Source organism: Lycorma delicatula, chromosome 1, assembly GCF_047948215.1.
Source record: "Lycorma delicatula isolate Av1 chromosome 1, ASM4794821v1, whole genome shotgun sequence".
Classification (NCBI taxonomy): Eukaryota; Metazoa; Arthropoda; class Insecta; order Hemiptera; family Fulgoridae; genus Lycorma; species Lycorma delicatula.
In genome coordinates this window covers 389,069,147-389,095,134 of record NC_134455.1, presented here as the reverse complement: position 1 = coordinate 389,095,134, position 25,988 = coordinate 389,069,147, and the positions used below count along the sequence as shown (strand labels likewise).

The window sequence follows — 25,988 nt, the reverse complement described above, 5'->3', positions numbered from 1 at the left end:
GAAAGTGCTGTTATGAAGATGTGACGAGTAAAGAGAATATGAAAACATTTTGCTGACACAATTACAGAAGAGTGAGCTAATGCACTGGTTTGGTGAGTAAGAACAGTCTTTTCCATCAAGTGTGGTTGATTTTTCTGTATTTCCTTATTTAAACCATCTGTAAAAATATAAAATTTTATCTGGTTACAGCTTTTCTTTTCTCCAAAAAGACAATAAAGATTTTGCTGTCACGAGCGTCCCAAAAGAAAGCACCCTCTACCTTTTTTGAAGGAAGTTCTCATATGTGTAACGCACTGCTTGAATTGTCAGGTCAGCAGTGATAAATTCAAGTTTCATCAACTGTTATAAAACAGCAAAAAAAATTTTCTCAATTATGTTCAAAAAGCCTGCAAAGAAATATTTACTGGGTAAAAATTTTGATAGATTTTAAGAAAATGCCACACCCATCTTACAGACAGTTTTTACACAAGTACATATTTGTGTAAAGTATTATGAACCCGCTCATTTGAGATGCCTATTGTCAAAAAGCAGGCATGTATTTTCAGTCTTATGTTCTCCATAACTATCTCATGGATTTTCTCAATATTACCTGCAGTTGTATTCTCGACAGACCTGGAATGTCAGCATTTTTAGTGCTTATATGATAACTTCAAAAAAGACCACTTTTAAACTGTTCTAATCAATCGAACTAATCATTTTCATATTTTTAAGTGTCCCGCTAGTCCGATTTTCACGATTCAAACGGTGTATGTATCACCAGGTCTAGCGTTAACTGTTTAACGTATCGGGTACACTCTTGATCGACCGGATCTTGGTTATCCAGAAATTAAATCGTTTAGTCCTATGTTTTGATTGCACTCGCTCACCGTTAAACGTACTGATTCTATCTTTCGCTAAATACGCTCAAAGATGTGCGCCAGCGCAACTGTAAAATATACACTTATGTAGATTAAAAAGTAGAAAATAAAAAATATATAATAAAAATTTAAAACGTTCATAAATTAAATGCACTAAAAGGTAAAAATATAATTTATAAGTCATAGTTTCAGATTAAAATTTGAAGCTATGACTCTCTCATAATGTTACACATCACCATCAAAGCTTGCTGTCAAATCCATTCTGAGATACCGTCCTAAAATTACTTTTTTTACATTTTAATGGGTTTAATTTAAGAGTGGTTTTTAAAAAATTTTTTACTTATTTTTTTATGATTGTTTTTTTTGTGATTGTTTTTCTTTATAAACTAATAACCCAACAAGAGGACCGGAATGTACCGATCATTACCGGAAAATCCCGATTCGTTAGTATCAATTTCAGGAGTTGAATTTCTAATTTAACTTCCCTTATATCAATTTTTATCATTAAAAAAAAAAGAAGTATTTCTAGAAATTTCTTACATTAATTTCATCATACTGAACATCTTATATAAATCATTTCATATTATAATATGTAGAACAAAAAACAGGTAATTAATGGTTGTAATTGTCGGGTTTTCTTAGGTACCAGCAGTTAAATATAGTTTTTGTTTATTATATTATTTACTTCGTATCTTGAAAAAAAATTTAATCCATAAATAATTGTAGAATTGTAGATGAAATCTAAATTAAAGTTTAATATTAGAATAACACTTATTATGAGTAGAGTGATTACTTCACCAAAATATTTATTTGCTATTTAAATGACATTTCAGCCTTCCACTGGCCATAACTACACGAATTTATCAACGGCATGATGTTCCGCTTCTGTTTTGTCAACTTATCGAACTATCTCCATGGACGAAATGGGATGAAAAAGGACGCATGTATAAATTTAACGGTAATTTCAGCAATTAGTGTATCTTTTAATGAATAATATTAATAAAAATTTGATGTGGACACCACATGACTTCCTTGTATGCCTATTAAATTAAATATACACATTTTTAAAAGCACATAAAATTTTATTTCATTAATAACTTCTGATATTTTTTTCTTGTTATAATTGAATTTATTATTTATCGTAAATTTGTTTACAATCACAGGTTAATAATTATTAATAAATCAATGTATTTAAATAAAAAAAAAAAGTTAAAAAAAAGGAAATGAAGTCTGATTTGAACCGATGTCTCTTCTTCTGATAAGATCCAAATATTTCAATAATTAAAATTTCATTTGGCCATAATTCTGGAACTGATCAAAATAAGTACCACTTATTAAGTACTCTTTGAATAAGGGCTTATTACTGCAGTAATGAAAAAAATTATTTTGGATCATTCTTTTGGCTTCAGTCGATTGCAATCAAAAGGGAAGTTGCATAATTAGATGTTACAGCAGTCCTAAAACCAACATTTTAACAACCTACGGCTAATTGTTTTTGAGTTGTGCGAAATACATATGTACAGACACACCAAAATTAGTCAAAATGGATTCAGGGATGGTCAAAATGGATATTTCCATAGAAATCTGAAATTTTTCTCGATCATAATACTTCCTTTATTTTGTACAGTATTCTTTTAATCGGTGGCAGCTCGTGGCTAAAATTAGTGGAGGTGCTGCTCCAGAAAAATTTTTACTGGGCCTCTTCAAGGCCATAATTAAAATTCTCTGTAAAATAAAAGAACTGAAAAAAAAACGAAACAAGTAGAATAACTGGAAGCAGGAAAGTAATCTAATTCTACACTTTCTCACATTTAAGAATACGGTACACGATTTTTAAGCACATTGTACTGAAAAACTTATTCGGTTTAACTGAATAAGTAATAAAATCTCAATACAGATAATATTTTTTAGTATTATTAGATAATAACTTAATAAATCTCTGCTTAAAAACACTATAGTCCAACGGCGCTTAATTTAAATTCTATGTACACAGAAACAAATACGTATTTAGTTTTTACTGATTACCTTTTATTTCGCTCTTCCAGTGTGTTTTTGAACAGATTTGGTGATCAAAAAGCCCATACTTTCTGCCATCTTGTAATTGCTACTGAAAAAATAACTAAACTGCTTTCATATTCCTTCCACTGACTAAACTAGAAAAGGGAACGAAGGACCGTTTCATACACATGTGGAGTAAAAAAAACTACCTTTCACCGGCACACCAGGCTCGGCATTGCAGGAGCGACACGGGTCTCTCTTCCTCACAGCTTTGCATGCAGCTTCCTATGTGTGCATGAGCACAACAGCCAAACACCATGCTGCTGGAACTGAATCACACAATTCCATACAAATATTTTTTTATCTTTTTCATTAACTGGGGGATGGCTACTGACATATTAAGCTTAAGGATTATATATTGTACAAGTATAAAGAAAAAAGGACTAATTATATTAAATGTTATTGATAATATCAAGTGGAAGTAGGGGGTGCTGCAGTGCCACAGTGCCTATATGCGAGCTGCCACTGTGATTGCATTTAAATATTTTCATCGAAGGACAAAATTTTCTTGTAAGAGCTAGTGAGAATTTAATCATTAGACAACCTTAAATGCCTGCTATTTCTAAAATATGAAAATATATTTAAACAAATTAAAGCTGTCTGAAAGTTAATTGGTTACCCTTTATTTTATTTAACTAAACACCGCATAATGATGTTTAGTCTTTTATTTCCATACCTAATTTTCTTTTTTTTAGTTTGATTTATGTTTTAGTTTAATTTATTTGGTGTAGGTAGATTTCATAAGAAAGCTATCTATTGTAATGGGTACCATGATTCGACTTCCAGAAAATTTCAACATATCTTCACGTTTCACATTCTCCAGACCCCAAAACCACCGTCAGTTCAAAAGTTTGTATTTGCATTTATTTATATTTCACTTTCTTGTGGACATGATAAGTGCCGGAATTTTCCGCCAATCACTTTCAAATTGATACATAAAATATAACGACCCAAAATTTCAGTCGAATTCGTTAACAGGCAAAATTGGACAATGGGGATGGAAATAGGGGGCTTTTTTGAAAAAAAAAAAAAAATCGGTATAATTTTCTTATTAATTAAAATATCGAATTCGTTTAAGGTTCCTACTATTCTTTTGATAAGGGCCTAAAACTTATCTAAGTAAAGTTTTTTTATATTACCAACCATTGGCCCAGAGGGTGGAAAAAATTGGGTTTTGAAGACAAAAAAAAAATCATACCTCCCTTAATAGGCACAGTATCAAATCAGTTTAACATGTTCATTAGTCCTCTAAAGATTACCTAAAACTTTTGTCTGAAACAATTTTTGATATGACCAACCCTTACGGCAAGGGATGACCAAAATTTTGCTAGAATTGTAAGAAAATGCTAAACATGTGAAACTTTTTTTGACGTGTAACCATTGTAGTATTGAGTAAATTTGAAGTTTTTCTTAATTAATTTTTATCCCCTACTTAGCAATAGTGAAATCTACCTTCACCTTCCAGCGTGCCGAAAGGGATGTTTTTATTTTGGCAGTCGTGGTTTTTATCTTTATAATTTTTTTATGATCATCGAGAAAAATTCACAATTTGAAAACTTTTGATTATAACGTATTTAATGTACTAAGCCAAATGAATGAATTGTAAGCATTTCAGTTTATTTATTTAATTTGCGTATACCAATGTAAACTTACAGATTTCTCAAGCTATTGAGTTCCTTGAGAGTCTTTTTATTAACCGGATCATGAAACAGTTTTCTGGGATCCAAACAACTAATGGCTAAACTCTCCAATTGTCTCGTGCGACTCATTGCTTTGTAGGCCTGACCCTTGGCAAAGATGCGAGTGCTCAGATCTACGACAGCTTTATCTAGGGTAGTCCCTTGTAGTTTATGCACTGTCAAAGCCCAGCACAATATTAGTGGCAGCATATGCCGTTCCACTTTACTCTGTCCTCCTAAAGCATCAAATTTTGATGGGCTCGATCCTCAATCCGATGTCAACAGCATTACCTGTAATCATATCATCATCGAATTCTACAAAAACTTTTGTAGGAGCTCACCGTGCTTAAACTGGTCTCAGCTTAGCGCAGGCCATTAAATTTTTTTGAGTATATCAATCAATTTTTGTTCTGTTTGGTTCAATCGTGATTTTGTATTATTGTAGTAAATACTTCGTTAGAATTTTGAAAATCAGAAGATTGTTTCTAAGATATAACAGCATTTCTGAATAACATTGATCTGTTACATTGAGATGTACCTGATGCATGCAAAAATTAGACGATGGAATCTGCTGCTAGGAGATTTGATATATCTAGAGTATTGAACTCAGAGTTTGGTGAGAGATACAAATTGTAGATATGCAATATTAAGGGGATAGAGTTTTTTACAGGAATAGCAGGAATGAGGGTAGCTGGTGGTGTCCTTGTAGCCGACACCTCATTCTGCATGACCAACTCCACAATTTCTCTGCTGCCTACCAGACAGTCATATCTCTCACACCAATAGCCTCTGAATGTTTCTGCAGCATATTATAGAAGGTGTGTTTTTTGGAAGCACATTATTAATGATTCATGTGCATGGATCAATACTTTTAACATCTTCAATACGGGACCGAAAACCTCTTAATATTCCACTTGTAAATAAATATAGTTATAGATAGAATTACAGATAAATAATTATATGAAAAAATTAATTTTAAGGGATTCAGTTTTTCTTTATTGAGATGTTGATTTTAAAAAAACTCTGATGCCTGCCTGGGGTTGGGCGGTTCCTCAACCATATCCTCCAGTATACAAGGTGATAGAGGGGAATATTTTGAAAAATGGGAAGTCGCAGACAACATCCCAGAGAGGGTAGTTGTGTGGCCTTCCTTAACAGGGAGTTTATTAGATCGTTTACCGCCAGCTGTATTTATTTCTGTCCGTACAGGTAAAACTTTGGGGATGGGAAGACCTTAAGAGGGATCCCAGTAGTGTCAGTTTCACCAGCTGCTACTAACGACTTCATATTCATCTTCATTAGCTCTGAAATAATTACAGTAAGTAAAGCAACCTGGTCAGATAACATCTGAACAAGTTTTTTCAGCTCATTGCAGGATCTGTACTGTTGAATACCTGCATTTTCAGGAGCTTTACTTGATGTAGCGATGGCAATAATCTTATTTAACCAGGTTACGAGAGTTTTGTGGCTTTTTATATTCTTTTTGTGCAGCTGGGAAGGATAGTTTATTCTTAGAAAGTCACTCAGTCTTGTTTGAGACTTGGCTAAATGTGTATCTTGGCTGAGACTTTATTGAAAGATGTCATAATATTACCGAGGTACTGAAGATGATCTCAAGTAAACCCCATAAGGGCTAGGTACGGAGATGGTGGCATAGCGACCAAAACCGTCAAATAGAGGGTGTTTCCCCTATGAGGTCAGGATGCTCCGTACATATTTTGAAAATTGCCTTCTCTTCTTTAAAAGTTGAGAAACCTCGGAAGCGAGACGGGTTAGGAATGAATGTTGTACTTGAACTGACAGGTAACAAACTTTTATTTTTTCCGGTGGTACTGGAAGGTTAAGAGTCAATTTAAGATAAAGTGTTGGTTCTTCCATTCCATTCTGCCACTTCATTATTCACTTAACATCAACTACTTCCTGGGGATGAAGCTCATCAGCAATTTCCGTAATATTCATATCCAGAAGGTCATGGCAAAAAATTATCCTTTGTCTTGTAGTTGTTCAACGTTTTGTAGCACACCCCATTACGTAAACGCGGTGTGCCACAAATCACTTGTATGATTTATGTCATCCATATTAGTAAGATGTAAAAGAGATAGACTCTGCTCATTATTATAAATGTTTCATTCAGAATCGATCCGTCTTGTAATTTTCTGATGTTCTTTGTGGAACCGCTTGAACCTGTTACAACTTTATTAATTAGGAAAGGGGGGAGACCTTATGAAGTAACCTTCCTGTTTATTTCAAAGAACTACAAATATGATGTTCTTATATTGGAGACTTAATTTGTCACCATTTAAACTGACATTTTGTTCAGAACTATCCTTGTCGGACAATGCTGAGCAAGGCTTCTTCACAAGACTAAAGTTGGTGGTTTTTTCAGATGAACCACCAACTATCATATTAGTATTTTGTGGACTTGTAATTTTGGTTCCATGAGTATTGGCGATATAATGGTCCACTCCAACAGAGCACACGTGTACTGGAGGTAGAGCTAAATACAACTGGGCACCCAGGTGCTCAGAGGACATCGTTTGAGACTCACTATATAGAGCCTAATGGCTGTAATAACGCTAATGAGTTAATACCCATCGGCATGATAGTTTCCACCTTGAGGTAAGATTGCATTTCGTAAGATGTCACAACACCATCAAGTTTAAATGTAAGAAGAAACAGGGTAGGATGTTGTTGTGAAAGAGTATATGCAGTGGCGGCTCGCATATAGGCACCCCCCCTATTTCCAGTTGATATTATTGATAACATTTAATATAACAAGTCCTTTTTCTTTAATTCTTTCTTTATACTTGTACAACATATAATCCTTAAGCTTAATGTCAGTAGCCAACCCCAGTTTATGAAAAATTTGTGTATGGACAGTTGTGGCTTCACAGTTCCAGCAGTGTTTGGCTGTTGCAAGCATGTGCACATAGGAAGCTGCACGCTAGGCTTCAAGGCAGAGAGAGCACTATCACTCCTGCTGTGCCAACCCTGGCATACTGGTGGAAGGTAGTTTTTTTTTTTACTTTGCATGTGTATGGATTTCTTGTTCATTTCCTTTTTTAGTTTAGTCGGTGGAAGGAATATGAAAGCGGTTTAGTTGTTTTTTCAGTAGCGATTAGAAGGTGGCAGAAAGTAAGGGCTCTTTGATTGCCAAATCTGTCCAAAAACACGCTGAAAGGATGAAAGAGAAGGTAATTAGTAAAAACTAATTATGCATTTGTTTCTGTGTAGATGGAAATTTAAATTAAGCATTGTTGGACTATAGTATTTTTAAGCGAATATTTTATTAAGTTATTATCTAATAATACTAAAAAATAATACATGTATTAACATTTTATTTTTTATTCTATTAAAAGAAATATGGCTATAACCGTGTACCGTATTCTTGAATGTGATAAAGGGTAGAATTAGATTATTATCCTGCCTCCAGCTATTGTATTTGAATCATTTTTTTCGATTCTTTTATTTTACAGAAAACTTTATCCATGGCTTTGAAAAGGCATAGAAAAAACTTTTCTGGAGCAGCAGCCCCACCAATTTTAGCTATGAGTTATAATTAGCTATCGAGTGATAATTTTAGCTATCACTGGGTATATGTTGTAATTTGTGTAGTGGTTCTTGGTGTAGATTGTGTGCATAGTATAATGTGTTCAGCAGCTTTGTGTGTAGTGGAAAGGAAAGCTGCAGAGCCTAGGACCATGGGTATACCACCGCCTCCCCCCCCCCCTAGTCATAAGTGTAAGAGTCCCTGTCGGGGAGCAGCAGAATTAGGAAGAATGCTGAAATTCTGAAGAAGGGAATAACAATTCAAGCTACAGCATCTAAATAAGTGCTTTCTCATGTACTAATTGTGAAGTCTGTATTTTTAACTAGAATATTTGAATGTAGATTAAATACATTTTTAAGAAAACAAAAATTTTAAAGTTTCCAAAATGAATTGTATTTATTCATACCTGTTTTGATTTTCAGTGCCAATATTTTGTTTACGATATTTGATTATTAACATAAACAATATATGTTTATAGCTAATTTAATCCTTCCTTGTTTTATTTGTAGATAGTAAATGGAAAAGAATCGGTAAACATCAGGAATCAGTTATCACTGTGACAGAAAGTCAAGTTTGGTTAGCATTGCGCCATATTTTGATGGATGAGAGAGCACGACAAAATTATGAAATTGATGATTTTAGAAGAAATCAGATTCTCAAGGTATATTTAATACATGATTATTCTAAATATTTTTTATAGTATATGATTATAAATAGTCTATTAAACCAGTTTAGATAAATATGCAAGTTTTCTAAAAAAATATAATATACAAAATTAGTCTATTTGAAGCAGAATCTATTTAAAGATATTTGAAAATAGTTTTTACTTTCTGGAGCTTTGAAACATTTCTGTTATTAAGAAACTTTCAATTGTAGCTCAGTTATTATGTACGAAGTATACACGTATCAGACTTGGAGAGGTTTACAAACAGGAAAGGTTTACTAATATTATCTGGATTTAGAAGATATTAATATTGTACAATTAAAGTAAAGCTTAATTTTAATCATATATAATTTTTAAATTTATTATAAGAAAGTTTTAAGTGTATAAAATTAATGAAAACATCACATTGGAGAAAAATATCAGTTAAGTTGGTCACACTGTGTTTAGCAGGGCTACCTTTGTTGGTTATTTATAAAACAGCTGTGTATGCAGTTATTTTGTGTCTTTGGTAATCTAGTGTAATGTTACACTAGACAGTATTTGGTAAAGTTATTAATTAGATTTTTTTTTCATTTTTGTGTCAGTGTTTTTGGTTTTTGCTACACTTTGTGTAATTTTTTTATTGCGACCATTCAATTTTATTAATTTAGATGAATCTTATACAAAGAAAATTTCAAACTGAAATTGTAAACACCACAAATATATTTTGTCTCAATATCAAATTACAGCACATTGTCAGGTAAATTTAAAAGCTGTCAATTTCATTATCTGCCTGAAAAAAGAAAACCGTTCTATCAGAGAAGGATCATAAAAATAAAAAAAAGAAGTAAATGTGGTAGAAATATCCTTCCCCTACTAAAGGGCATTTGTGTGTATGTGTGTGTGTGTGTGTGTGTGTGTGTGTGTGTGTGTCTCCCCCTCCCTTGGCACCCTCTCACTCCCTCTCCCCTGTCACCATCTCCCTCCCTCTTTCATCTCCCTCCCTCTTTCATCTCCCTCACCCCTTGCGCTCTCTCACACCCTCTCCCTCTCCCTCCCAATCTGCCTGCATCCCTCCATCCCTCCCTGTGTTTGTGTGTTTCTGTGTGTATGCGCGCTTTCTTTTTCCTTAGCCTTCAGGAATTACTGTTCAGATATTACTTCAGAGGATGAATGAGGATGATATATGTATGAGTGTAGTCTTGTACAATCTCAGTTGACCATTTCTGAGGTATGTGGTTAATTGAAACCCAACTACCAAAGAACACCGGTATTCATGATCTAGTATTCATATCCATATAAAAGTAGTTACTTTTATATGGATTTGAATACCTTTATTAGGATTTGAACGCTGGAACTGTTATCTTCCAAATTAGTCCCCGTTAGCTGAGAACATGCTTACATGATCGAACATACTACCTGTCAAAAAATCATAAGATATGCTTATAAAAAATAAATAACAGTAATAATAATTATAAATTTTACTACTGTTCAATATTGTAGCATATCATAAAACAACTATTTTCTATACAAACAAATCGATACTGAAAGTACTATCAATTATCCATTTAGATTAACTTATTTTCTAATGAGGAAGGGTGCTTAACTGAACATTGACGAACCCTTTTTCACTTTTCCTTAATCAATTTTCATCATTTAAAAAAAAACAACCATTTTTATACAAGAGATAATCAATTTTGGACATCTAATAATAGCATTCAGAGATGCCACCTGCCAGGGCTACCTGACCGGAGGACCTACCTGTAGAGGCGTGCCATTGCATCCCCTGCGGCTAGTATATATATTTATATTATTTAATGTGAGTTTATTATTTTAAATAATTGATATGGACTTTAATAAAGTCTATTTTTTATTTTATATATTAAAGTTTTTTCCGTGTCTTCCATTCAGGCAAATGTTGAAGTAGTTCCTTTTTTACCTGTAGAATAGGATATTTACCCATTTTTGATGTGAAGTATATAATGTTACAGTCACAAAAATATCTTTTTTTTATCATAACAGTGGTGGCGCGTAGCTAAAATTAGTGGTGGTGCTGCTCCAGAAAATTTTTTTCTTGGCCTTTTCAAGGCCATGGTTAAAGTTTTCTGTAAAATAAAAGAACCGAAATAAAAATGAATCTAATAGAATAGCGGGAAGCAGGATAATAATCTAATTCTACACTTTATCGTATTCAAGAATCTGGTATGCGGTTTTTAAGCTCATTGTGCTTAAAAACCATATTGGGTTTAACTGAATAAATAATAAAATGTTAATACAAATTTTTTTTAGTATTATTAAATAATAATTTAATAAAATGTTTGCTTCAAAACACTATAGTCCAACAGTCCTTAATTGAAATTTCAATGTACACAGAAACATACGTAATTAGGTTTTACTAATTACATTCTCTTTTGCCCTTTCAGCGTGTTTTTGGACACGCAATCAAAGAGCCCTTGCTTACTGCCATCTTTTGATTGTTACTGAAAAAACAACTAAACCGCTTTCATATTTCTGCAACCAACTAAACTAGAAAAGGGAACGAACAAGGAATATTCCATACACATGTGGAGTAAATAAAAACTACCTTCCACCAGCACGTCTCTCCCTTGCAGCCTCGTGTGCAGCTTCCTATGTGCAGATGTGCACAACAGCCAAATACCACGCCACGGAACTGCGAAGCGCACAGTTCCATAGAAATATTTTTGTACTTTTTCATGAACTGGGGGATGGCTATTACCATTAATCTTAAGGATGGATTATATATTGTACAAGGATAAAGAAAGGATTAAGGAAAAAATAACTCATTATATTAAATGTTATCGATAATATGAAATAGAAATAGGGGGTTCTGCAGTTAAAAAGTTCTGGCCCCGTGCTAAAAAACTTGTGTTTTTACTGCTACCGGTAGTGATAATTTGCTTTCTAGAAGTAGAGCGTGCCTATGTTCACATCGTCGGGGCGACAACAATCAGTGGCTGTTAGTCAACCTGCGGTTCTGTGGAGTTTGAGCTACTCAGCCGTGTAGTGTGTTGCAGCAGTGCCACTGTCGGCTAAGTAAGGACGTTTCCTCGGTTGCATCGTGCCCCCATTTCATAGGTTCATGAGGCCAAAGAATTTTTCTAGATCCTCTGGCAGGTTCGGGAAGCGATTCTCTCCGACCTTGCCGGTGATATGACTTAGGAGATTTTAGACTACTCGAGCGGGTTGTGAGAACGGACGGCCTTGCTCGTGTAAGAGATTGTGAACGCTTAACAGATCTTAAGATAGGTGATAGTTTCATTCAGGCTGAAAATGTAGTGCCTGGCGTTTCAGTCGGTGCTATTTAATTTAAACTGCTATGGAGCAATCTATAGGTTGTTTGGACGACTTGGTCGATGTGGCCAAGTACCTTTTTTCTTTCTTTTTCCTGTTTAGCCTCCGGTAACTACCGTTTAGATAATACTTCAGAGGATGAATGAGGATGATATGTATGAGTGTAAATGAAATGTAGTCTTGTACATTCTCTGTTCGACCAATCCTGAGATGTGTGGTTAATTGAAACCCAACCACCAAAGAACACCGGTATCCACGATCTAGTATTCAAATCCATCTAAAAATAACTGGCTTTACTAGGACTTGAACGCTGGAACTCTCGGCTTTCAAATCAACTGATTTGGGAAGACGCGTTCACCACTAGACCAACCCGGTGGGTTGTGGCGAAGTACCTAGTAGCTGGTAGCCCGGTGAACCCTTCCAGCCGAGAAGGTCAATTGGCAGGTCTCAGCAAAGGAGATCTCGGAGGTCTGTATGAGGATTGTGGAGCGTCCTTGTGCATCGGCGGATTGAACTAAAATTCCTTCCGAAATCTCTGCGTCGAGCTGTGCCGGGAAAACTGTAGTTGGAACCGTGCAGGGAGAGCGAGACTGTGGAGGGCGCCTTGATTGGCCGGAGGTAGTCGTATTGGCATCGGGCAAAGGTCAGATAGAATGTGTGGTTATTAAAACTGGATTTAAGCTGTCGGCGGAGCGACGACTGCGCTACCGAGTGTGCGGGTGACCATTCAATCGTGGCGTAGCGTCGTTTCGACGAGAGAATTTTTGAACGAACATACACGACTGTCGGTGAGATGGCGACTGCACTACGGGGTATCGATTCCATGCGGCCGTGGTTGTAGCGACATCTCGACGATAGTATTAAGTGAAGTAAATGTCACGCGGGGCTCTGCGATGAAGCTAAATGGGAATAGAGGTCTGTCCGCCACCCCCTTATGGACCAGACCGGAGTCCAGCTATTCCTAAGTGAGGGGGTATGAACTGAAAATGAGTTCACTGAGGGAGCTAGAAGTAAATTCCGTTGTTGCGGGCAACATTACTATGGGTTTGTTGTTATTACTATTACCTCGATCTAAGCGACATTTACAAATTGGCTCTGTAAAATGTAGAATTAGACACGGGGTTCGTGGTTCTGCGAACTCGGTTAGCTAGTTCAGAGGGCAACGATGTAGGACACAAGATGTCCGAATCAGGCCTACAACGAAGGGAAAAGCCGAGTTAAAAAATCACCGATGTAAATGTCTACCGAGGCATTTACGTCGGTGGCATCCCAACCGAGGCCTGGCTTATTACTGTGAGGTGTAAGCAGTTGCACCTCACAGTAATAATTCGACTTCCTAGCCCTAATGGGCTTTGACGAAACTAGAAGCGGGGGGGGGGGACCGGAATAGTCACAAAATGGACGTCTTCCCCCATGGGGGTATGGATGTGCAGGGCGCCTGGCTTATTGCTGTGACTTGTAAAAAGTTGGAAGGCGAAAGAACACTCCCGTTAAAGCGCATCAAAGCTACGAACGGGGGGGAGGTGGCGACCGGAAGCGTCACAAGGCGGGTGTCTTCCCCTACGGGGTTGGGCGCTTCCTCACGAAGTCGAGGATGGTGAAGAACAGTGATGTGTTGGTCGGCCCTAATCCGGAGGTCTCTGGGGCTTAGCCTTCTATGGGGAGGTCTGGTTCTGGGGCTGATGGCTTGATCGAAAAGTGCGGTCCGCACGGACTAAATTCTTTTCAAAGAAGGAGTCTCGGAATTCGGTGGTGTCAAATCTGTACAAGGCGTGGGGTTCGCGCTTCCGCGGTTTCTGTCACTTAGTTTGAGGGAATTATGTTAGGATGTTATGGATGTGAAGATGTCCGTTTGAGGCTTTTGTAAAGACAAAATTTGATTTTTATTTTACTGATGCAAATGTCTGCCGAAGCATTTACGTCGGTGGCATCCCGACCGAGGCCTGGCTGATGGCTTTGAGATGTAATCAGTTAGAGGGTCTAAAGACGACCTCCAGTAAAGCCCCTCAGGGCTAGGAACGGTGGGTGTGGTGTGGCGACCGGTAACGTCAGAAGGTGGGTGTCTTCATTCTACGGGGTTGCGATGGAGGCTCGACAGTTAGTCGACACTTACCTGTCCGAGGGCAGTTTGATAATTGCTGAACTGGCTTTAAAGTTGAAAGCCACCGTGATCGGATCATTCTTAGACAGATCGTCCTTCTTCTTATCTTTATTAAATGCAGGAGGAAGGATCGGTAAGCTCTCTTCATTTTTATTTAGATCTGTGTTTGTTGGTGCGTCCTGTTGTAATCTTTCTTCATCTTTTTTTATTAGACTTGTTTGCTGCTAGGCACCCTGACATTGTCTAACAGTTGCACAAACGCGTCCCGATCAATATTTTGAAAATTAGGTTAGTAGAAAAATCCTCTAAATATTGCATTATAAATGTGTAAAATCTGAACAGATATTTCACAACGCAACCCATTGTAGTTAGATTTGATATATCTACCGGTATTTTAGCGTTTGTAACAGCACTTTTTTTGGCATTTACCATTCTATCTTTGCTAAACAAACAAGTTTCATCGATACATTTTTTAATCTAATGCTCCCTAAGATACACATAAGCCTTCGGCTCCATTCTAACTTTTTTATCGATAACAATTTTATTTCCTTTGAACACAACGTCCTGTTTTCCGATCGTCCACCGATCGTTTACGTTTTTCACTCCGTACACGTTTTCAATTTGTCAATTTTCTTACGTTTAGCCGTTACGACCTGGCCCAAGTAATGCTTTGCACTATTACCGGTGACGGTAAGGTTTAAAGAATTGGTTGCGGTGTAAAAAGTCTTTTCCTAACTGTCGGTGTAGATACTCCATCCTCATCATCTGCCTCCTGCTTTAGTTCTTGTCCAACTTCATCCTTTTTTGTTTCATTCTTCATATTTTGTTTAAATGTTTCCTGAAGCTCACGTAAAGGTCGACAGTTTGTTTCAAATGCGTTTGTAGGACTTCATCCGTCTCCATTATTCCTTGGGTAATATCATGATGTTTTCTTTTAATCGAATCTTTTATTCTATTTCCATAACCACCTTTTTCGAGGTGGACGGTGTAACATCATACTTGATCGACATCGTAATGACCGATTACATCCCATTCACGTCATTATTTTATTTCGACAGATCTAAAGAACATTGCATGTTTCTTATTTCATTGTAAAAAACGAACATCGATTAGAGAGATGTTAATCCTTACAGGGCGTCCTCGTCTTGCGATACACGATTCGCGGTAATACTGCGTAACACCTTGTTCAATAGATGGAATCAAGAGTTTTGTACTGGCATTTTTAAATAAAACATATTTTTACATACCAACCCACAAAGGAATATCCACATCCACCGAGCGATTATGTTGTGTAGTCTTTGCAATGGATTTTTGGGAAAATCTTCTAATCGGATGTTGATCGCCTTGCGGAATATAGATTCAACAAATAGCTGTTGAATAGGCAAAATTCATCCGGCTTTGCCGCCTCATATTCACACCAACTTCGTAGCAAGTCTTGGTTTTGGATTTCAAAGAGACCACTACCACAGCTTTAATTTTTATATTTCAATCCGAATATATTGGCGTGTAATTGTAATGTTGGTAACGCTGTCTTTAGGAAATCACTGGAAAAGAGAGCCTGGGCTTTATTGCTACCAATATCGAAGGGTATCCCTTCACGTCTGATTGGTAAGGTTTCCGGTACATCGTCGGTAAACTGTACTCCGTAGGCCTTGTCGACAAAACATTTTCGTCCATAAGATGTAGCCAGACGGTACAAAGTTTTAGGTGATCTTATCGGTGTAGTTCGTTCTGTTATCACAATACAACATCTTGCTCCTCCAAGTCGACTACCATACTCTAACATGTGCATGTAGACATTTGTATAATGTATGGACGCGTGTCGGTTTCTTAGCTACAATAATGGGTTTTTATATATTTGCGGTGACGATCGAAATGTTGAGATAAAGTTCCAACCATGTCGGACTGTAGTGTTGAACATGTTTTTATCGTAAATCACGAAGTTGATCGGCAGTCCGTATTTATCGCATTCTTCTAGAAACTTTAACCGTGTACGCTTGTTGAAAATCTTTCCTTCGCTAGTAATCAATAGCAACACTAAAGGATATTCGCGATTTAATCGTTTCACATGACGCCAACGCCTTCTATCTTTATTTTCACAGTAGTGTACCCGTCGGCAAACGCAGTCGCCGCATAACTTTTCACTTTCGGTAAAGTATTTCGAGAATAGGGTATTTTGCGGTTTTTCTTTAAGGTGTACCGCGTTTGCGTTCGGAATGCCGACCTCGTAGCTGTTTATACTTACTGCTGTAACTCAATTGATCTCTTTCGCAAAGATATCAAAGCTTATTCGATCTCGACCGTTGTCTATATCGCTTTCCTTATCCACACATACAAATCCATGTTTTGTTTTCCACACTTTTCCACATAGGCTTTTAAACTGTTCGAATTTCATATCGGTGTTTACATGATCGTTATATATGACGAAAATTGAGATTGTCGTACTCGAATAAAATAAGTAGGTTGGCATTGTCGCGTACCAAGTGTTTACCCACATTAGAATACGTTTGTGTGAGATAGATGTTATTGTGACGTCCCATAGAAAAGTACTTATGAATCTTATGTTGTTTTTTGGAAGCCACCGTCGAAAATCATTATCGAATTCGGTTTAGCCTCGTCAGGAGCCATTACATAGACGTTTTCAGAATAGGCAAAATAACTGATCTGCGGTATACCGGTCATGACCTGGTACAGCGATTTGGAAAAAACATAATTTATTTTTGTAAGCCGTCGAGTGGCAACAACAAATTGAATAGAAGATTTGTTTTACCGCAATCATATGGTCCGCAAATAATACATCTGATTGTGTTTCGTAACAGAGGTCCGTGTCGTTTTTTCCCCCCGCCACCTTCTCCTCCACCAGTATATTGATTGAAATTTTGGAGCGCAATATTACCGACTTGACGTTTCAACCTCATGTTTATGACTGACGTGTTCACCGTACCAGATACGTGTTATTTATCCAACTGTTGTGCTTACCGTCGAACCCTTGCCACTTGAAAATCAATTTATCACCATTTCTTCGTAAGACTTTCGCTACTAAATACACGTTATTTTTAACGTTAGTTTTAGTGAGCTCTTCACCGTAAAATTTACCACTCAACATTTGACCGTGAGTATCCATCAGCGTGTAAGTACAGGAACGTGTATCGTCGTGTACGTTTTGTACATTATATATTTCATTTGTCCAATTCGGTAAATATTGTTTGGCGAACGTCTTTAAATTTGCTTATAGTCGGTCACCGACTTTGAATTTCGGTAAAGTAGGCTTTCGATAAAGTACCGTATTTAATCGTCTTAAATCGATATCTTCGATTTTCTTATTTACATCTTTCGAATTCATTCTGATAGTGCACTGACGGGTATTGTTGTATTGAACAATTAATTTCGGTAGCAAATCTAACCACTTGTAAGTACCCTGTTCGGTAAATTTTGTCTTTCTTATTTACATCTTTCGAATTCATTCTGATAGTGCACTGACGGGTATTGTTGTATTGAACAATTAATTTCGGTAGCAAATCTAACCACTTGTAAGTACCCTGTTCGGTAAATTTTGTCTTCATCGTTGTTTTCAGAGTTCGTTTAAAACGTTTGATGATCGAAGCTTTTTTATCCGAATGTGGTATATTGATTTATATTGTACAAATATAGTGGGGAAATAGGAGTACGGACGCCAAATCAGAGATGGCGGACAGTCCGCCATCTTAGAATTCAAGATGGCCGACCACATCCACCTTGATTTCGTGCCTCATCTCTACAAAATCGGCTTCATATAAACCATTTATACCCTTCAGTTCAATTTTTCTGGTAAGGAAATTTCGTTGAGCCTGACTAGTTCTTTAGCTATTGCCGCCTTGACGCTCATTGTCATACTGACTGTATTTCGTGTGGATACAAATATAAGAAGAAGAAAACAGTTTCTTTTTTTTTACCCGCCTCACCACTTGCTTTGTGTCTCACCGCTCACTTGTCAGTCATATATTTTAAAATGGGTACGCGCATCCCGTCAACTACTAAAATATATATGATATTCAATCAATTAAATTTATCTCGAGTCAGAAATTCGCTGCCACTCCTAGATCGCTGAATGCCAGCAAGTACGTGGTGTCCACAAACACTAAAGCGCTTGGAGCTTTAATTGCCTGATGGCCAGCCATAACTCTCGGGTAGCTTCCCACAACAGCGAGGTAGGAGTCCTGCATAAATCTATGCAAGGATCTTCCCTTAGTCCTGGCGTGCCATTCTTGCTGGCATGCTTCCATCGCGAGGCTGTAAAGCCTCCTCCGCAGGCGGGAGATGGGCAACAGTTCGAAACTAAGAACCGGTGCATTGAGATCACCGTTCCGCTCCGGTACAGGCCCAACTCGAAAACGCATCCCAGATACCTCAGCCTCCCTGCCTCTTCGAAATTTCTTCATGGTCGCCTCAACTTTCACCACAAAATCGACTGGGAGAGCCTTTCCCAATAGAGTATTAGTCTCGTAGGAGGTTGTTTTAAAAATAACAGTGCATACAATTAAGGTTCTGCGCTGGGCACTCCTTAAATTTTGAATAAGTGCTTAATTTCTTTCCTACCTATGCGCCCAAACGGACGCCGCGTAAGAGGTCATACTTTTGAAGAAACATAGGTACACTATGTACAAATGACCGCCCGACAGCCCGTAATCCTTTCTAGCAATCCTACACTTAAGCATCACAGAGACTGCGTTCGTCGCTACTTGCCTAATGTGTTGCTAAAGAGTAACTTCTAATCAAACAAAACACCTAGGTACTTATGAACTCTAACTTTGCTAATTACACAGTCTTTATACTTAATACGGGGGTTACGACTGTATGATAATTTGTTTGCACCCTTCAGAAAAATAAACTTCGTCTTGTGCACAGAAATCCTTAAATTTTAGTCCATCCAGCCCTCTACGGTTGACAAAGCCGTCTGCGCTCGGTCTTTTAATTGCGGTCGTGAATTGCTACGAACTAACAGGAGATAGTCATCGGCGAAAGCCTGAGCCGTGACCCCTTCCGGGAATGTCAGTCTCAAAAATCCGTTGAATACCAGGTTCCACAGCAAGGGACCGAGAACGGAGCCGTGGGGGATTTTCCCTGGTGACGAACTTTTCAACAACTAGGTGCGCATCCTTAAACAAACCCGTGCGATCAGACAAGTAGTCACGTACTACGGCCTGCAGGCCTACGGGAACATTGCGGCGTTCCAACACATTGAGGACAGCCCTCCAACATAAGGAAGGAAATGCTGCATCTGTATCAATAAAAATTGCCAAAACATGTTTACTTACGGCGTTTTCCACCTCGGCAAGAGAATTTAAGATGCAATCCTCAGTGCTAATTCCTTTCGTCAAGCCATACTGGCCTCGATTAAGAAATGAGTTCATATCGATGCTTTCCCAGAGCCGTTCTACAACCAGCCTTTCAAGCAATTTGCCAATTACCGGCAAGAGGCTGATGGGTCGATAACTGCTGACCTCACTCGGATCCTTTCCTGACTTGGAAAGCACGCTAACCAAAGCCATCTTCCAACAAGTCGGAAAGCAACCCCAGTTTAGGCACCCCGAGAACAGTCTGCCAAGCGGCTCTCTTATGACAGGCAGCAGATGATAGAAAATATCCGGGAAGTATCAATCCCCGATGCCTTTTTTTCAGTGCCATTCGAGAAACCACTCGGTCTATATCTGCAAGTTCCATTGCCCGTACGCCAGGGAATGGTGTCTCACCCGCCCTAACGCCGACTTTGCTTCATCCTCCGGACCATCTGGAAACAGAGTATCCAAGAACGCCTGGTAAGACGCCACAGATTCTAAAGTATGGTCACGACCACCAAACTCGCATCGAACACTGGACAGCAGGTGCAATGGCTTTGGCCGATAACACGTCTTAGTTAGCTGCCTGGGTTTGCGCTGCAACTCATGCATGGTATCTTGCCAAATCTTGAGTTTGGCTTCCTTGATGGCATGAACTCATTACTGCCGTAGTTGGCATAGATGGCATAGCTGTACTCATTACTGGCGCCTTGGTAAATCCGCAGACCCTCAGCGCGCACGTCATCCACGATGATCCCCGTTATGGGGCGACGCTGGTATCTTCTCCTAGCGGACCTAAATCTTGCGCGCAGCATGCTAAGGTCAGAGGACCACCACTTTTTCCCTGGTTAATCTCTGCGTTTAAGAGACGGCTGTCCAGAAGCAGCGGTCATGACGGCTCCAGACACTCTCCGATCAGCGGAGAGTGATCACCAAGGTGACGTCGATGTAACTTTCTCCCGGTTTGTGAGACAAGGTCGGCGGTTGTTCTGCCTCGTTAAGCAAGACTTTCCTGGCTTCAACGAACTGTGCGAGACCAGCGGCTCTGGGGTCAGTGAGTGGTGAACCCCAGACGGAAGACTTTGGCGTTAGCGTCCAGAGCAGCCAGCACTCTGAATCGACGCCAGGGAGACCGTCCAGAATCCGCCCCAACGTCGCCAACAAGTCATCGATACTCCATCCAAGCTGTAAGTATCCCGATATCAGTACAACATCGAGCGTACCCCTCGTGATTCGCACTGGTTCCGACTCAAGTCTTTCCCGCACAGTTTCACGCAGAGGTTTTAGCTGAATTCTTCGTGCAATCCGCTGGTGCACGTGAGGGTAGGGCCTCCCCCATTGTGGAGACCTCCGTGACCTCTTTCGAGGACCGTGGATTCGGCGGAGACCTTCCCAGTGACCTTCTCGGCAGGAAGATGTCACTGGTAACCAAGTCCTTGGCTAAACGAACAAAGTCCTCCAGGCAATCTCCCCTGGATTGCTCCATAATAGCTTACCAACGAGAAAATATACACCAACTGCACTGCCAGGCACTACAGCTGCAGTTTGAAAGAATCCTATCACCTATCACAAAACAAGTGAGCGTTCGGCTTAGGCTACTCCGAGCAAGGCGGCCTGTCCTTACGCAATCCCGCTCGAAACAGTCAAAGCTTTAAAGCTGCTATTATAGACCACCGGCGAGGTCGGAGCGAAATCGCTTCCCGAACCTGCCAGAGGATCTGTAACTTTCCTTGGCCTCACGAACTACGAAGATGGGGCACCGACACACAAAGAAAACGCCCTTATTTAGCCGACGCTGCCCCTCCTGCAACACATTACGCGGCTGTTCCGTATAACACTTCGCAGTAACGCAGGTTGACCAACTGCCACCGATCGTTGTACAGCCCCGACGACGTGTACGTAAAACACTGTTCTTGCAGAAAATCGTACCGGTATTGCAAAGCAAGTTTAGAGTACGGGGCCAGAGGCCTAGAAGCGATGCATTCTCTTTGAATAGGAACGCCGCAATGTTCCCGTAGCCCTGCAGCCCGTGGTACGTCACTATTTGTCTAACCGTACCGCTCGGTTTAAGGTTCTGCACCTTGTAGAAAAATCAGTCACCAGGGTAAGCCCGCAGGGTTCTGTTCTCGTTCCCTTGCTGGGGAACCTGGTATTCGACGGATTTCTGGGTGACATTCTCAGAAGGGGTCACGGTCCAGGCATTCGCGATGACTCTCCTGTTAGTTAGTGGTAATTCAAGATCACAGCTAGATCAACGGGCGCTGGCGGCTTTGTCAATGGCAGAGGGCTGGATGGGCATGCAAAATTTAAAGACTTCTATGCCTAAGACTAAGTCTATGCTTTTGAAGGGTGCAGAAAAAATATCATGCAGTCATAACTTTCACATTCAGTATAAAGGCTGTAATCAGCCGAGTTAGAGTTCATAAGTAGCTAGGTGTTTTGTTTGACTAGAAGTTACTCTTTAGCAACACATTAGGGAAATAGCGACGGAGCAGTCTCTGTGATGCACAAGTGTAGGAGGATTGCTCGAAAGGATTACGGGCTGTCGGGCTGCCATTTGTACATGGTGTATCGAGGTGTCTTCGAAAGTGTGACCACTTGGGTTGTGTCCGTTTGGGTGCATAGGTTGGAAAGAAATCGAGCCGTTATTCAAAATTTAAGGAGTGCCCAGCGCAGAACCTTATTGCATTAACTTGAGTATTTAAAACAGACTTCTATGAGGCTACTACCGTATTGGGAAAGGCTCTACCAATCCATTTAGTGGTGAAAGTTCTGGCGAGCATGTGGACATTTTGAAGACGTAGGGAGGCCGAGGTATTTGGGATGCGGTTTTGAGTTGCGCCTGTACCGGAACGGATCGTTGATCGGTCCTTGTTTAAATTTTTACAGGACTTGGGTAGATTAGATGGTTTGCCTTGAGCTCGCTTTTCAGGGGAACGGGAGCCCAGGTGCTCTTCAACCACGCGAATTTGGACCAATATTTATTACTGTTCCACCTGGCCGCTTATGAGCTGTGCAGCTGCAGGTAGATCCAGTCGAACGAACACATGATATTCGACTGCCCAGATCTTGGGTGGGGCCAGAACTCGGGTTACCCTGGAACTTAAAAGAGGTCAAGGGGAAAATCGGCCGCTAATAAAAGGCGAGTCAATGTGGGCCGCATTGTCCGACCATGTGGGAGTTCCTTGATGATGTTGTTTAGTTAAACCGGCATCAGTAGTTTAAGGGATATAAGACTCCTATCGCTTACTGTAGGAAGCTACCCTCGAGAAATGGCTGGCCATTGGTCAAATGTAGCTCCAAGTGTTATAATATTGTAGACAGGTACTTGCTGGCATTCAGCAACCGGGTATGGTTGCAAATTGCTGTCCTTGACAAGTAAATTTTAATTTATTGACAAATCATATATTTTAGTATGTAGACAGGTTGCGCCTACCCATTTTAGTGATTTATGAGAAGTGAGTACTAATTTATGTGGAGCACTGCTCACTCTTCTTAAATATAGCTAATATAGCAGTTATGTTTAGCAGTTGATCCTATTAAAAACAATCTTGTCGTTACACAAAACACTTTCGTAAATATGAGAACAGTAGACAATATATTCAGTCAACGAGCGGCTACCAATAACACTGAAAAATGTATTACAAAGTCAAAGAAAACAGTTACATTTGAATCTGACATGCAAGCATGTGGTGTGGAAAACCACGCTTATTCCACTCACGCAGTTAGGTAAGCTGTAGGACCTAATTAGGATATTGGTCGCTAAACCGTTTTGAGACACAGTAGCTGTTTGTGGCACAGGTATTTGGTCTAATGTGGTGGTGAGAGAAATGTCAGACAAACCAAGCTAACCACCAGGTTTATGGCAAAAATGGGTACATATAATACTTAGGGAGTACATCAAGGGAAACCAGTTTTAATACACTTATCTGAGCAATATAAAAAATACCAGAATTAATTATAGAATAAAAAATAGAAAAAAATTGAGGCTCATATTTATAATTACGATATATATAATACAAATAATTTATAATATAAAAATAAATTAAATATGAGGATTCTAAATAAATAACAATTCAGAAGGTTAATGAAAACTATTTGAGCATCTTGTGCTCAAGATGCACTGAACGAAGATGCCAAAAATTCTGATTTAAAAATTTTTTTTTAAAATTAGTTTTTATTAAAAACTCAGCGCAAAAGTAATATTATTACTGTAAAAGAAAAATAATTTTAAGTAAATTGATGTAAATATCTTTTAGATGGGACAGTAATTTACTGAAAATAGCAATAGAAGCATAATACAACCTTTTCTCGTAAGTCAAAGCATTATATTGAGTTATATAAAAACAATTTTGGTGACTAGTTTATTTAAAGTGATGTCTGTGTTGTTTTGGCTGTTTACATAATTCATGTTTATAGGTACCAGTGATCTCACATTCCGAAATAGTATTTGTTCAGAATAACTGACTGAGCAGTAGATCTTCTTAAAGCAGATGATCGCAGAAAAAAATGTATTTCTTTCAAATAATAATATCTATTTATTGATGCGATTTGTTACAGGTTCAGCGACATTTAACAGAGGTTGTTTTAGATCAAATTTCACCATTAGTGGAGTTAAAATATTGTTTCAGTTATATGGAAATGGGATCAGCAGGTGCTGGTGGAAACATTAAAAAACCATTTATACTTGAAGTAATAGCCGAGGTGAATTAAAAAAGATCTTGCTTTTTATTTGTGATATTAGTATAAGCACAGACAAGTTAATTTACTGTTTTAGACAAATCTTATTTTATTGTATTAATTTTTCTCATTTCTTTTTAAAGGAGAAAAAGGTAACTGTATGAAATATAAAATAAGGTCCTAACCTTATTTTATGCCATATGCGCTTCAAAAACATAGATACATATGAAAAAATTTACTTAAACTCATATTCTTTTATGTGATACTTCAAATGCTAAAAAGAAACAAAAAAAAGGCAAGAAAAGTACACAGAAAACACCTAGCTGGAAGCAGGTTTGTGAGAACTTGTAGAAAATTTGATTCTATGACTAAAGTTCATGTAAACTAAATACAAATATTAGAATTTTGAAGTTTATTAAAAACAGAACATATCAGGATGTGGTAGATTTCACTCAATATCAGATTCTCTGTTTTATTTAAACCTTTTCATGTTTATTACTGGTTTAATAAATTTAACAAATTTATGTCAAACATAAAATAGTGTTTTTGTTCCCATATTTTGTCTCTTAATCCAAATTTCTTGAAAACTACTAAAAATAGAGTTCTGGAACTTTTTTTTCAGTTTTGCAATTCATATTTTAGATAAAACCACTAAATTAAAACTTAATTTTGTTCCCAAGAACTTTTTTTTTTGGTTATGTTTTGGCTGTTTTTTTGTTTCAGTCTCTTTTTTTTGTTGTATTTATTTATTTGAATATGGCAGAAATCAGTGTGAACCTTTCTCAAACTCTCTAAAGAAGCGTTTTCAAATTTATATTTATATGACTTTCTTCATTATTTTCACCAATAAAATATTTCCTGAAAATTTCTTACATTTTTCTTGAATCACTTTAAATTAAAAATTTTTGTTTGTTAAATACTAATTTTTTTCGTTTTTAAAGGCAGACGGAAAGTAAAAAATTTTTACAAAAATGTTCGTTTATAATTTATTATTATACAAAAATTATTTCCATAATAAAAAAATATATTAATTTACTAAGTCAGGACTGATTTTACTCCTGATTTCTATTCAAATACAGCATACGTTGACAACTTCTGTAATATTGGGCAGAATTGCAGCTCGTATTGGCAACAATTCTAGCGAAGATGTATCAACACATGTTGTTTTTACTTACGTTTGTGGTTATGTTTATGTTTTGATCACTGAAACATAAAAAAATATAGTTGAAACGTCTATATTGTAGAACACATTATAGAGATTAAATTTTTTTGAAATACAGATTTCTGTAATCTATAGTGTGTCGTTTATTGTGAGTTTTATTGTGTTGTTATCTGTTATTTTCGTGTTGCAAATATGGGACGAAATACAGGTAAAGTTTTCAATAAACGAACCAAGGTAGAAAAACCGAAAGAACATTCACAAGTGCAGACTGCAACTTCATCAAAAAAAAACATGATAATGCTAACCCTAAGAATCCAGCAACATCATTTACCGCCTCAAAAAAGCTATCTGCTTGTGATTTAGTGAGTTTGTAATAGAAACCCAGAAGAAAGCTCCTGGAAGAGGCAGAAGATGAACCTGATTGTGCGCCAGGGATGTTTAAGAACAGGTAGGAAAATTTGGTTTTATGTTGATTTTAGAAAAATGTTACTTTCCGAAATATATGCATCTTCTGCAAAACCTATTGGAGCTGATTACCTTGAAATTTTGCAGGATTATTCCACTTACTAGGGGACCTTACTTTAATACATGGATTGCTCAAAAAAAAGTTTAGAAAGATTTTACAAAGAAA

At 37.9% G+C, this 25,988-nt stretch overlaps 1 protein-coding gene across 1 annotated transcript in view; it reads left to right on the top strand.

Annotated features, from left to right (window-relative positions):
• Positions 1 to 25,988, top strand: part of LOC142317343 (zinc finger MYND domain-containing protein 10-like) — a 92,400-nt gene that overhangs the window by 22,535 nt on the left and 43,877 nt on the right. The window contains exons 6-8 of the mRNA XM_075353824.1: positions 1,691 to 1,815; positions 8,654 to 8,805; positions 24,076 to 24,219. Coding sequence (XP_075209939.1) covers positions 1,691 to 1,815; positions 8,654 to 8,805; positions 24,076 to 24,219 — 421 coding nt within the window. The remainder of the gene's footprint in view (positions 1 to 1,690; positions 1,816 to 8,653; positions 8,806 to 24,075; positions 24,220 to 25,988) is intronic.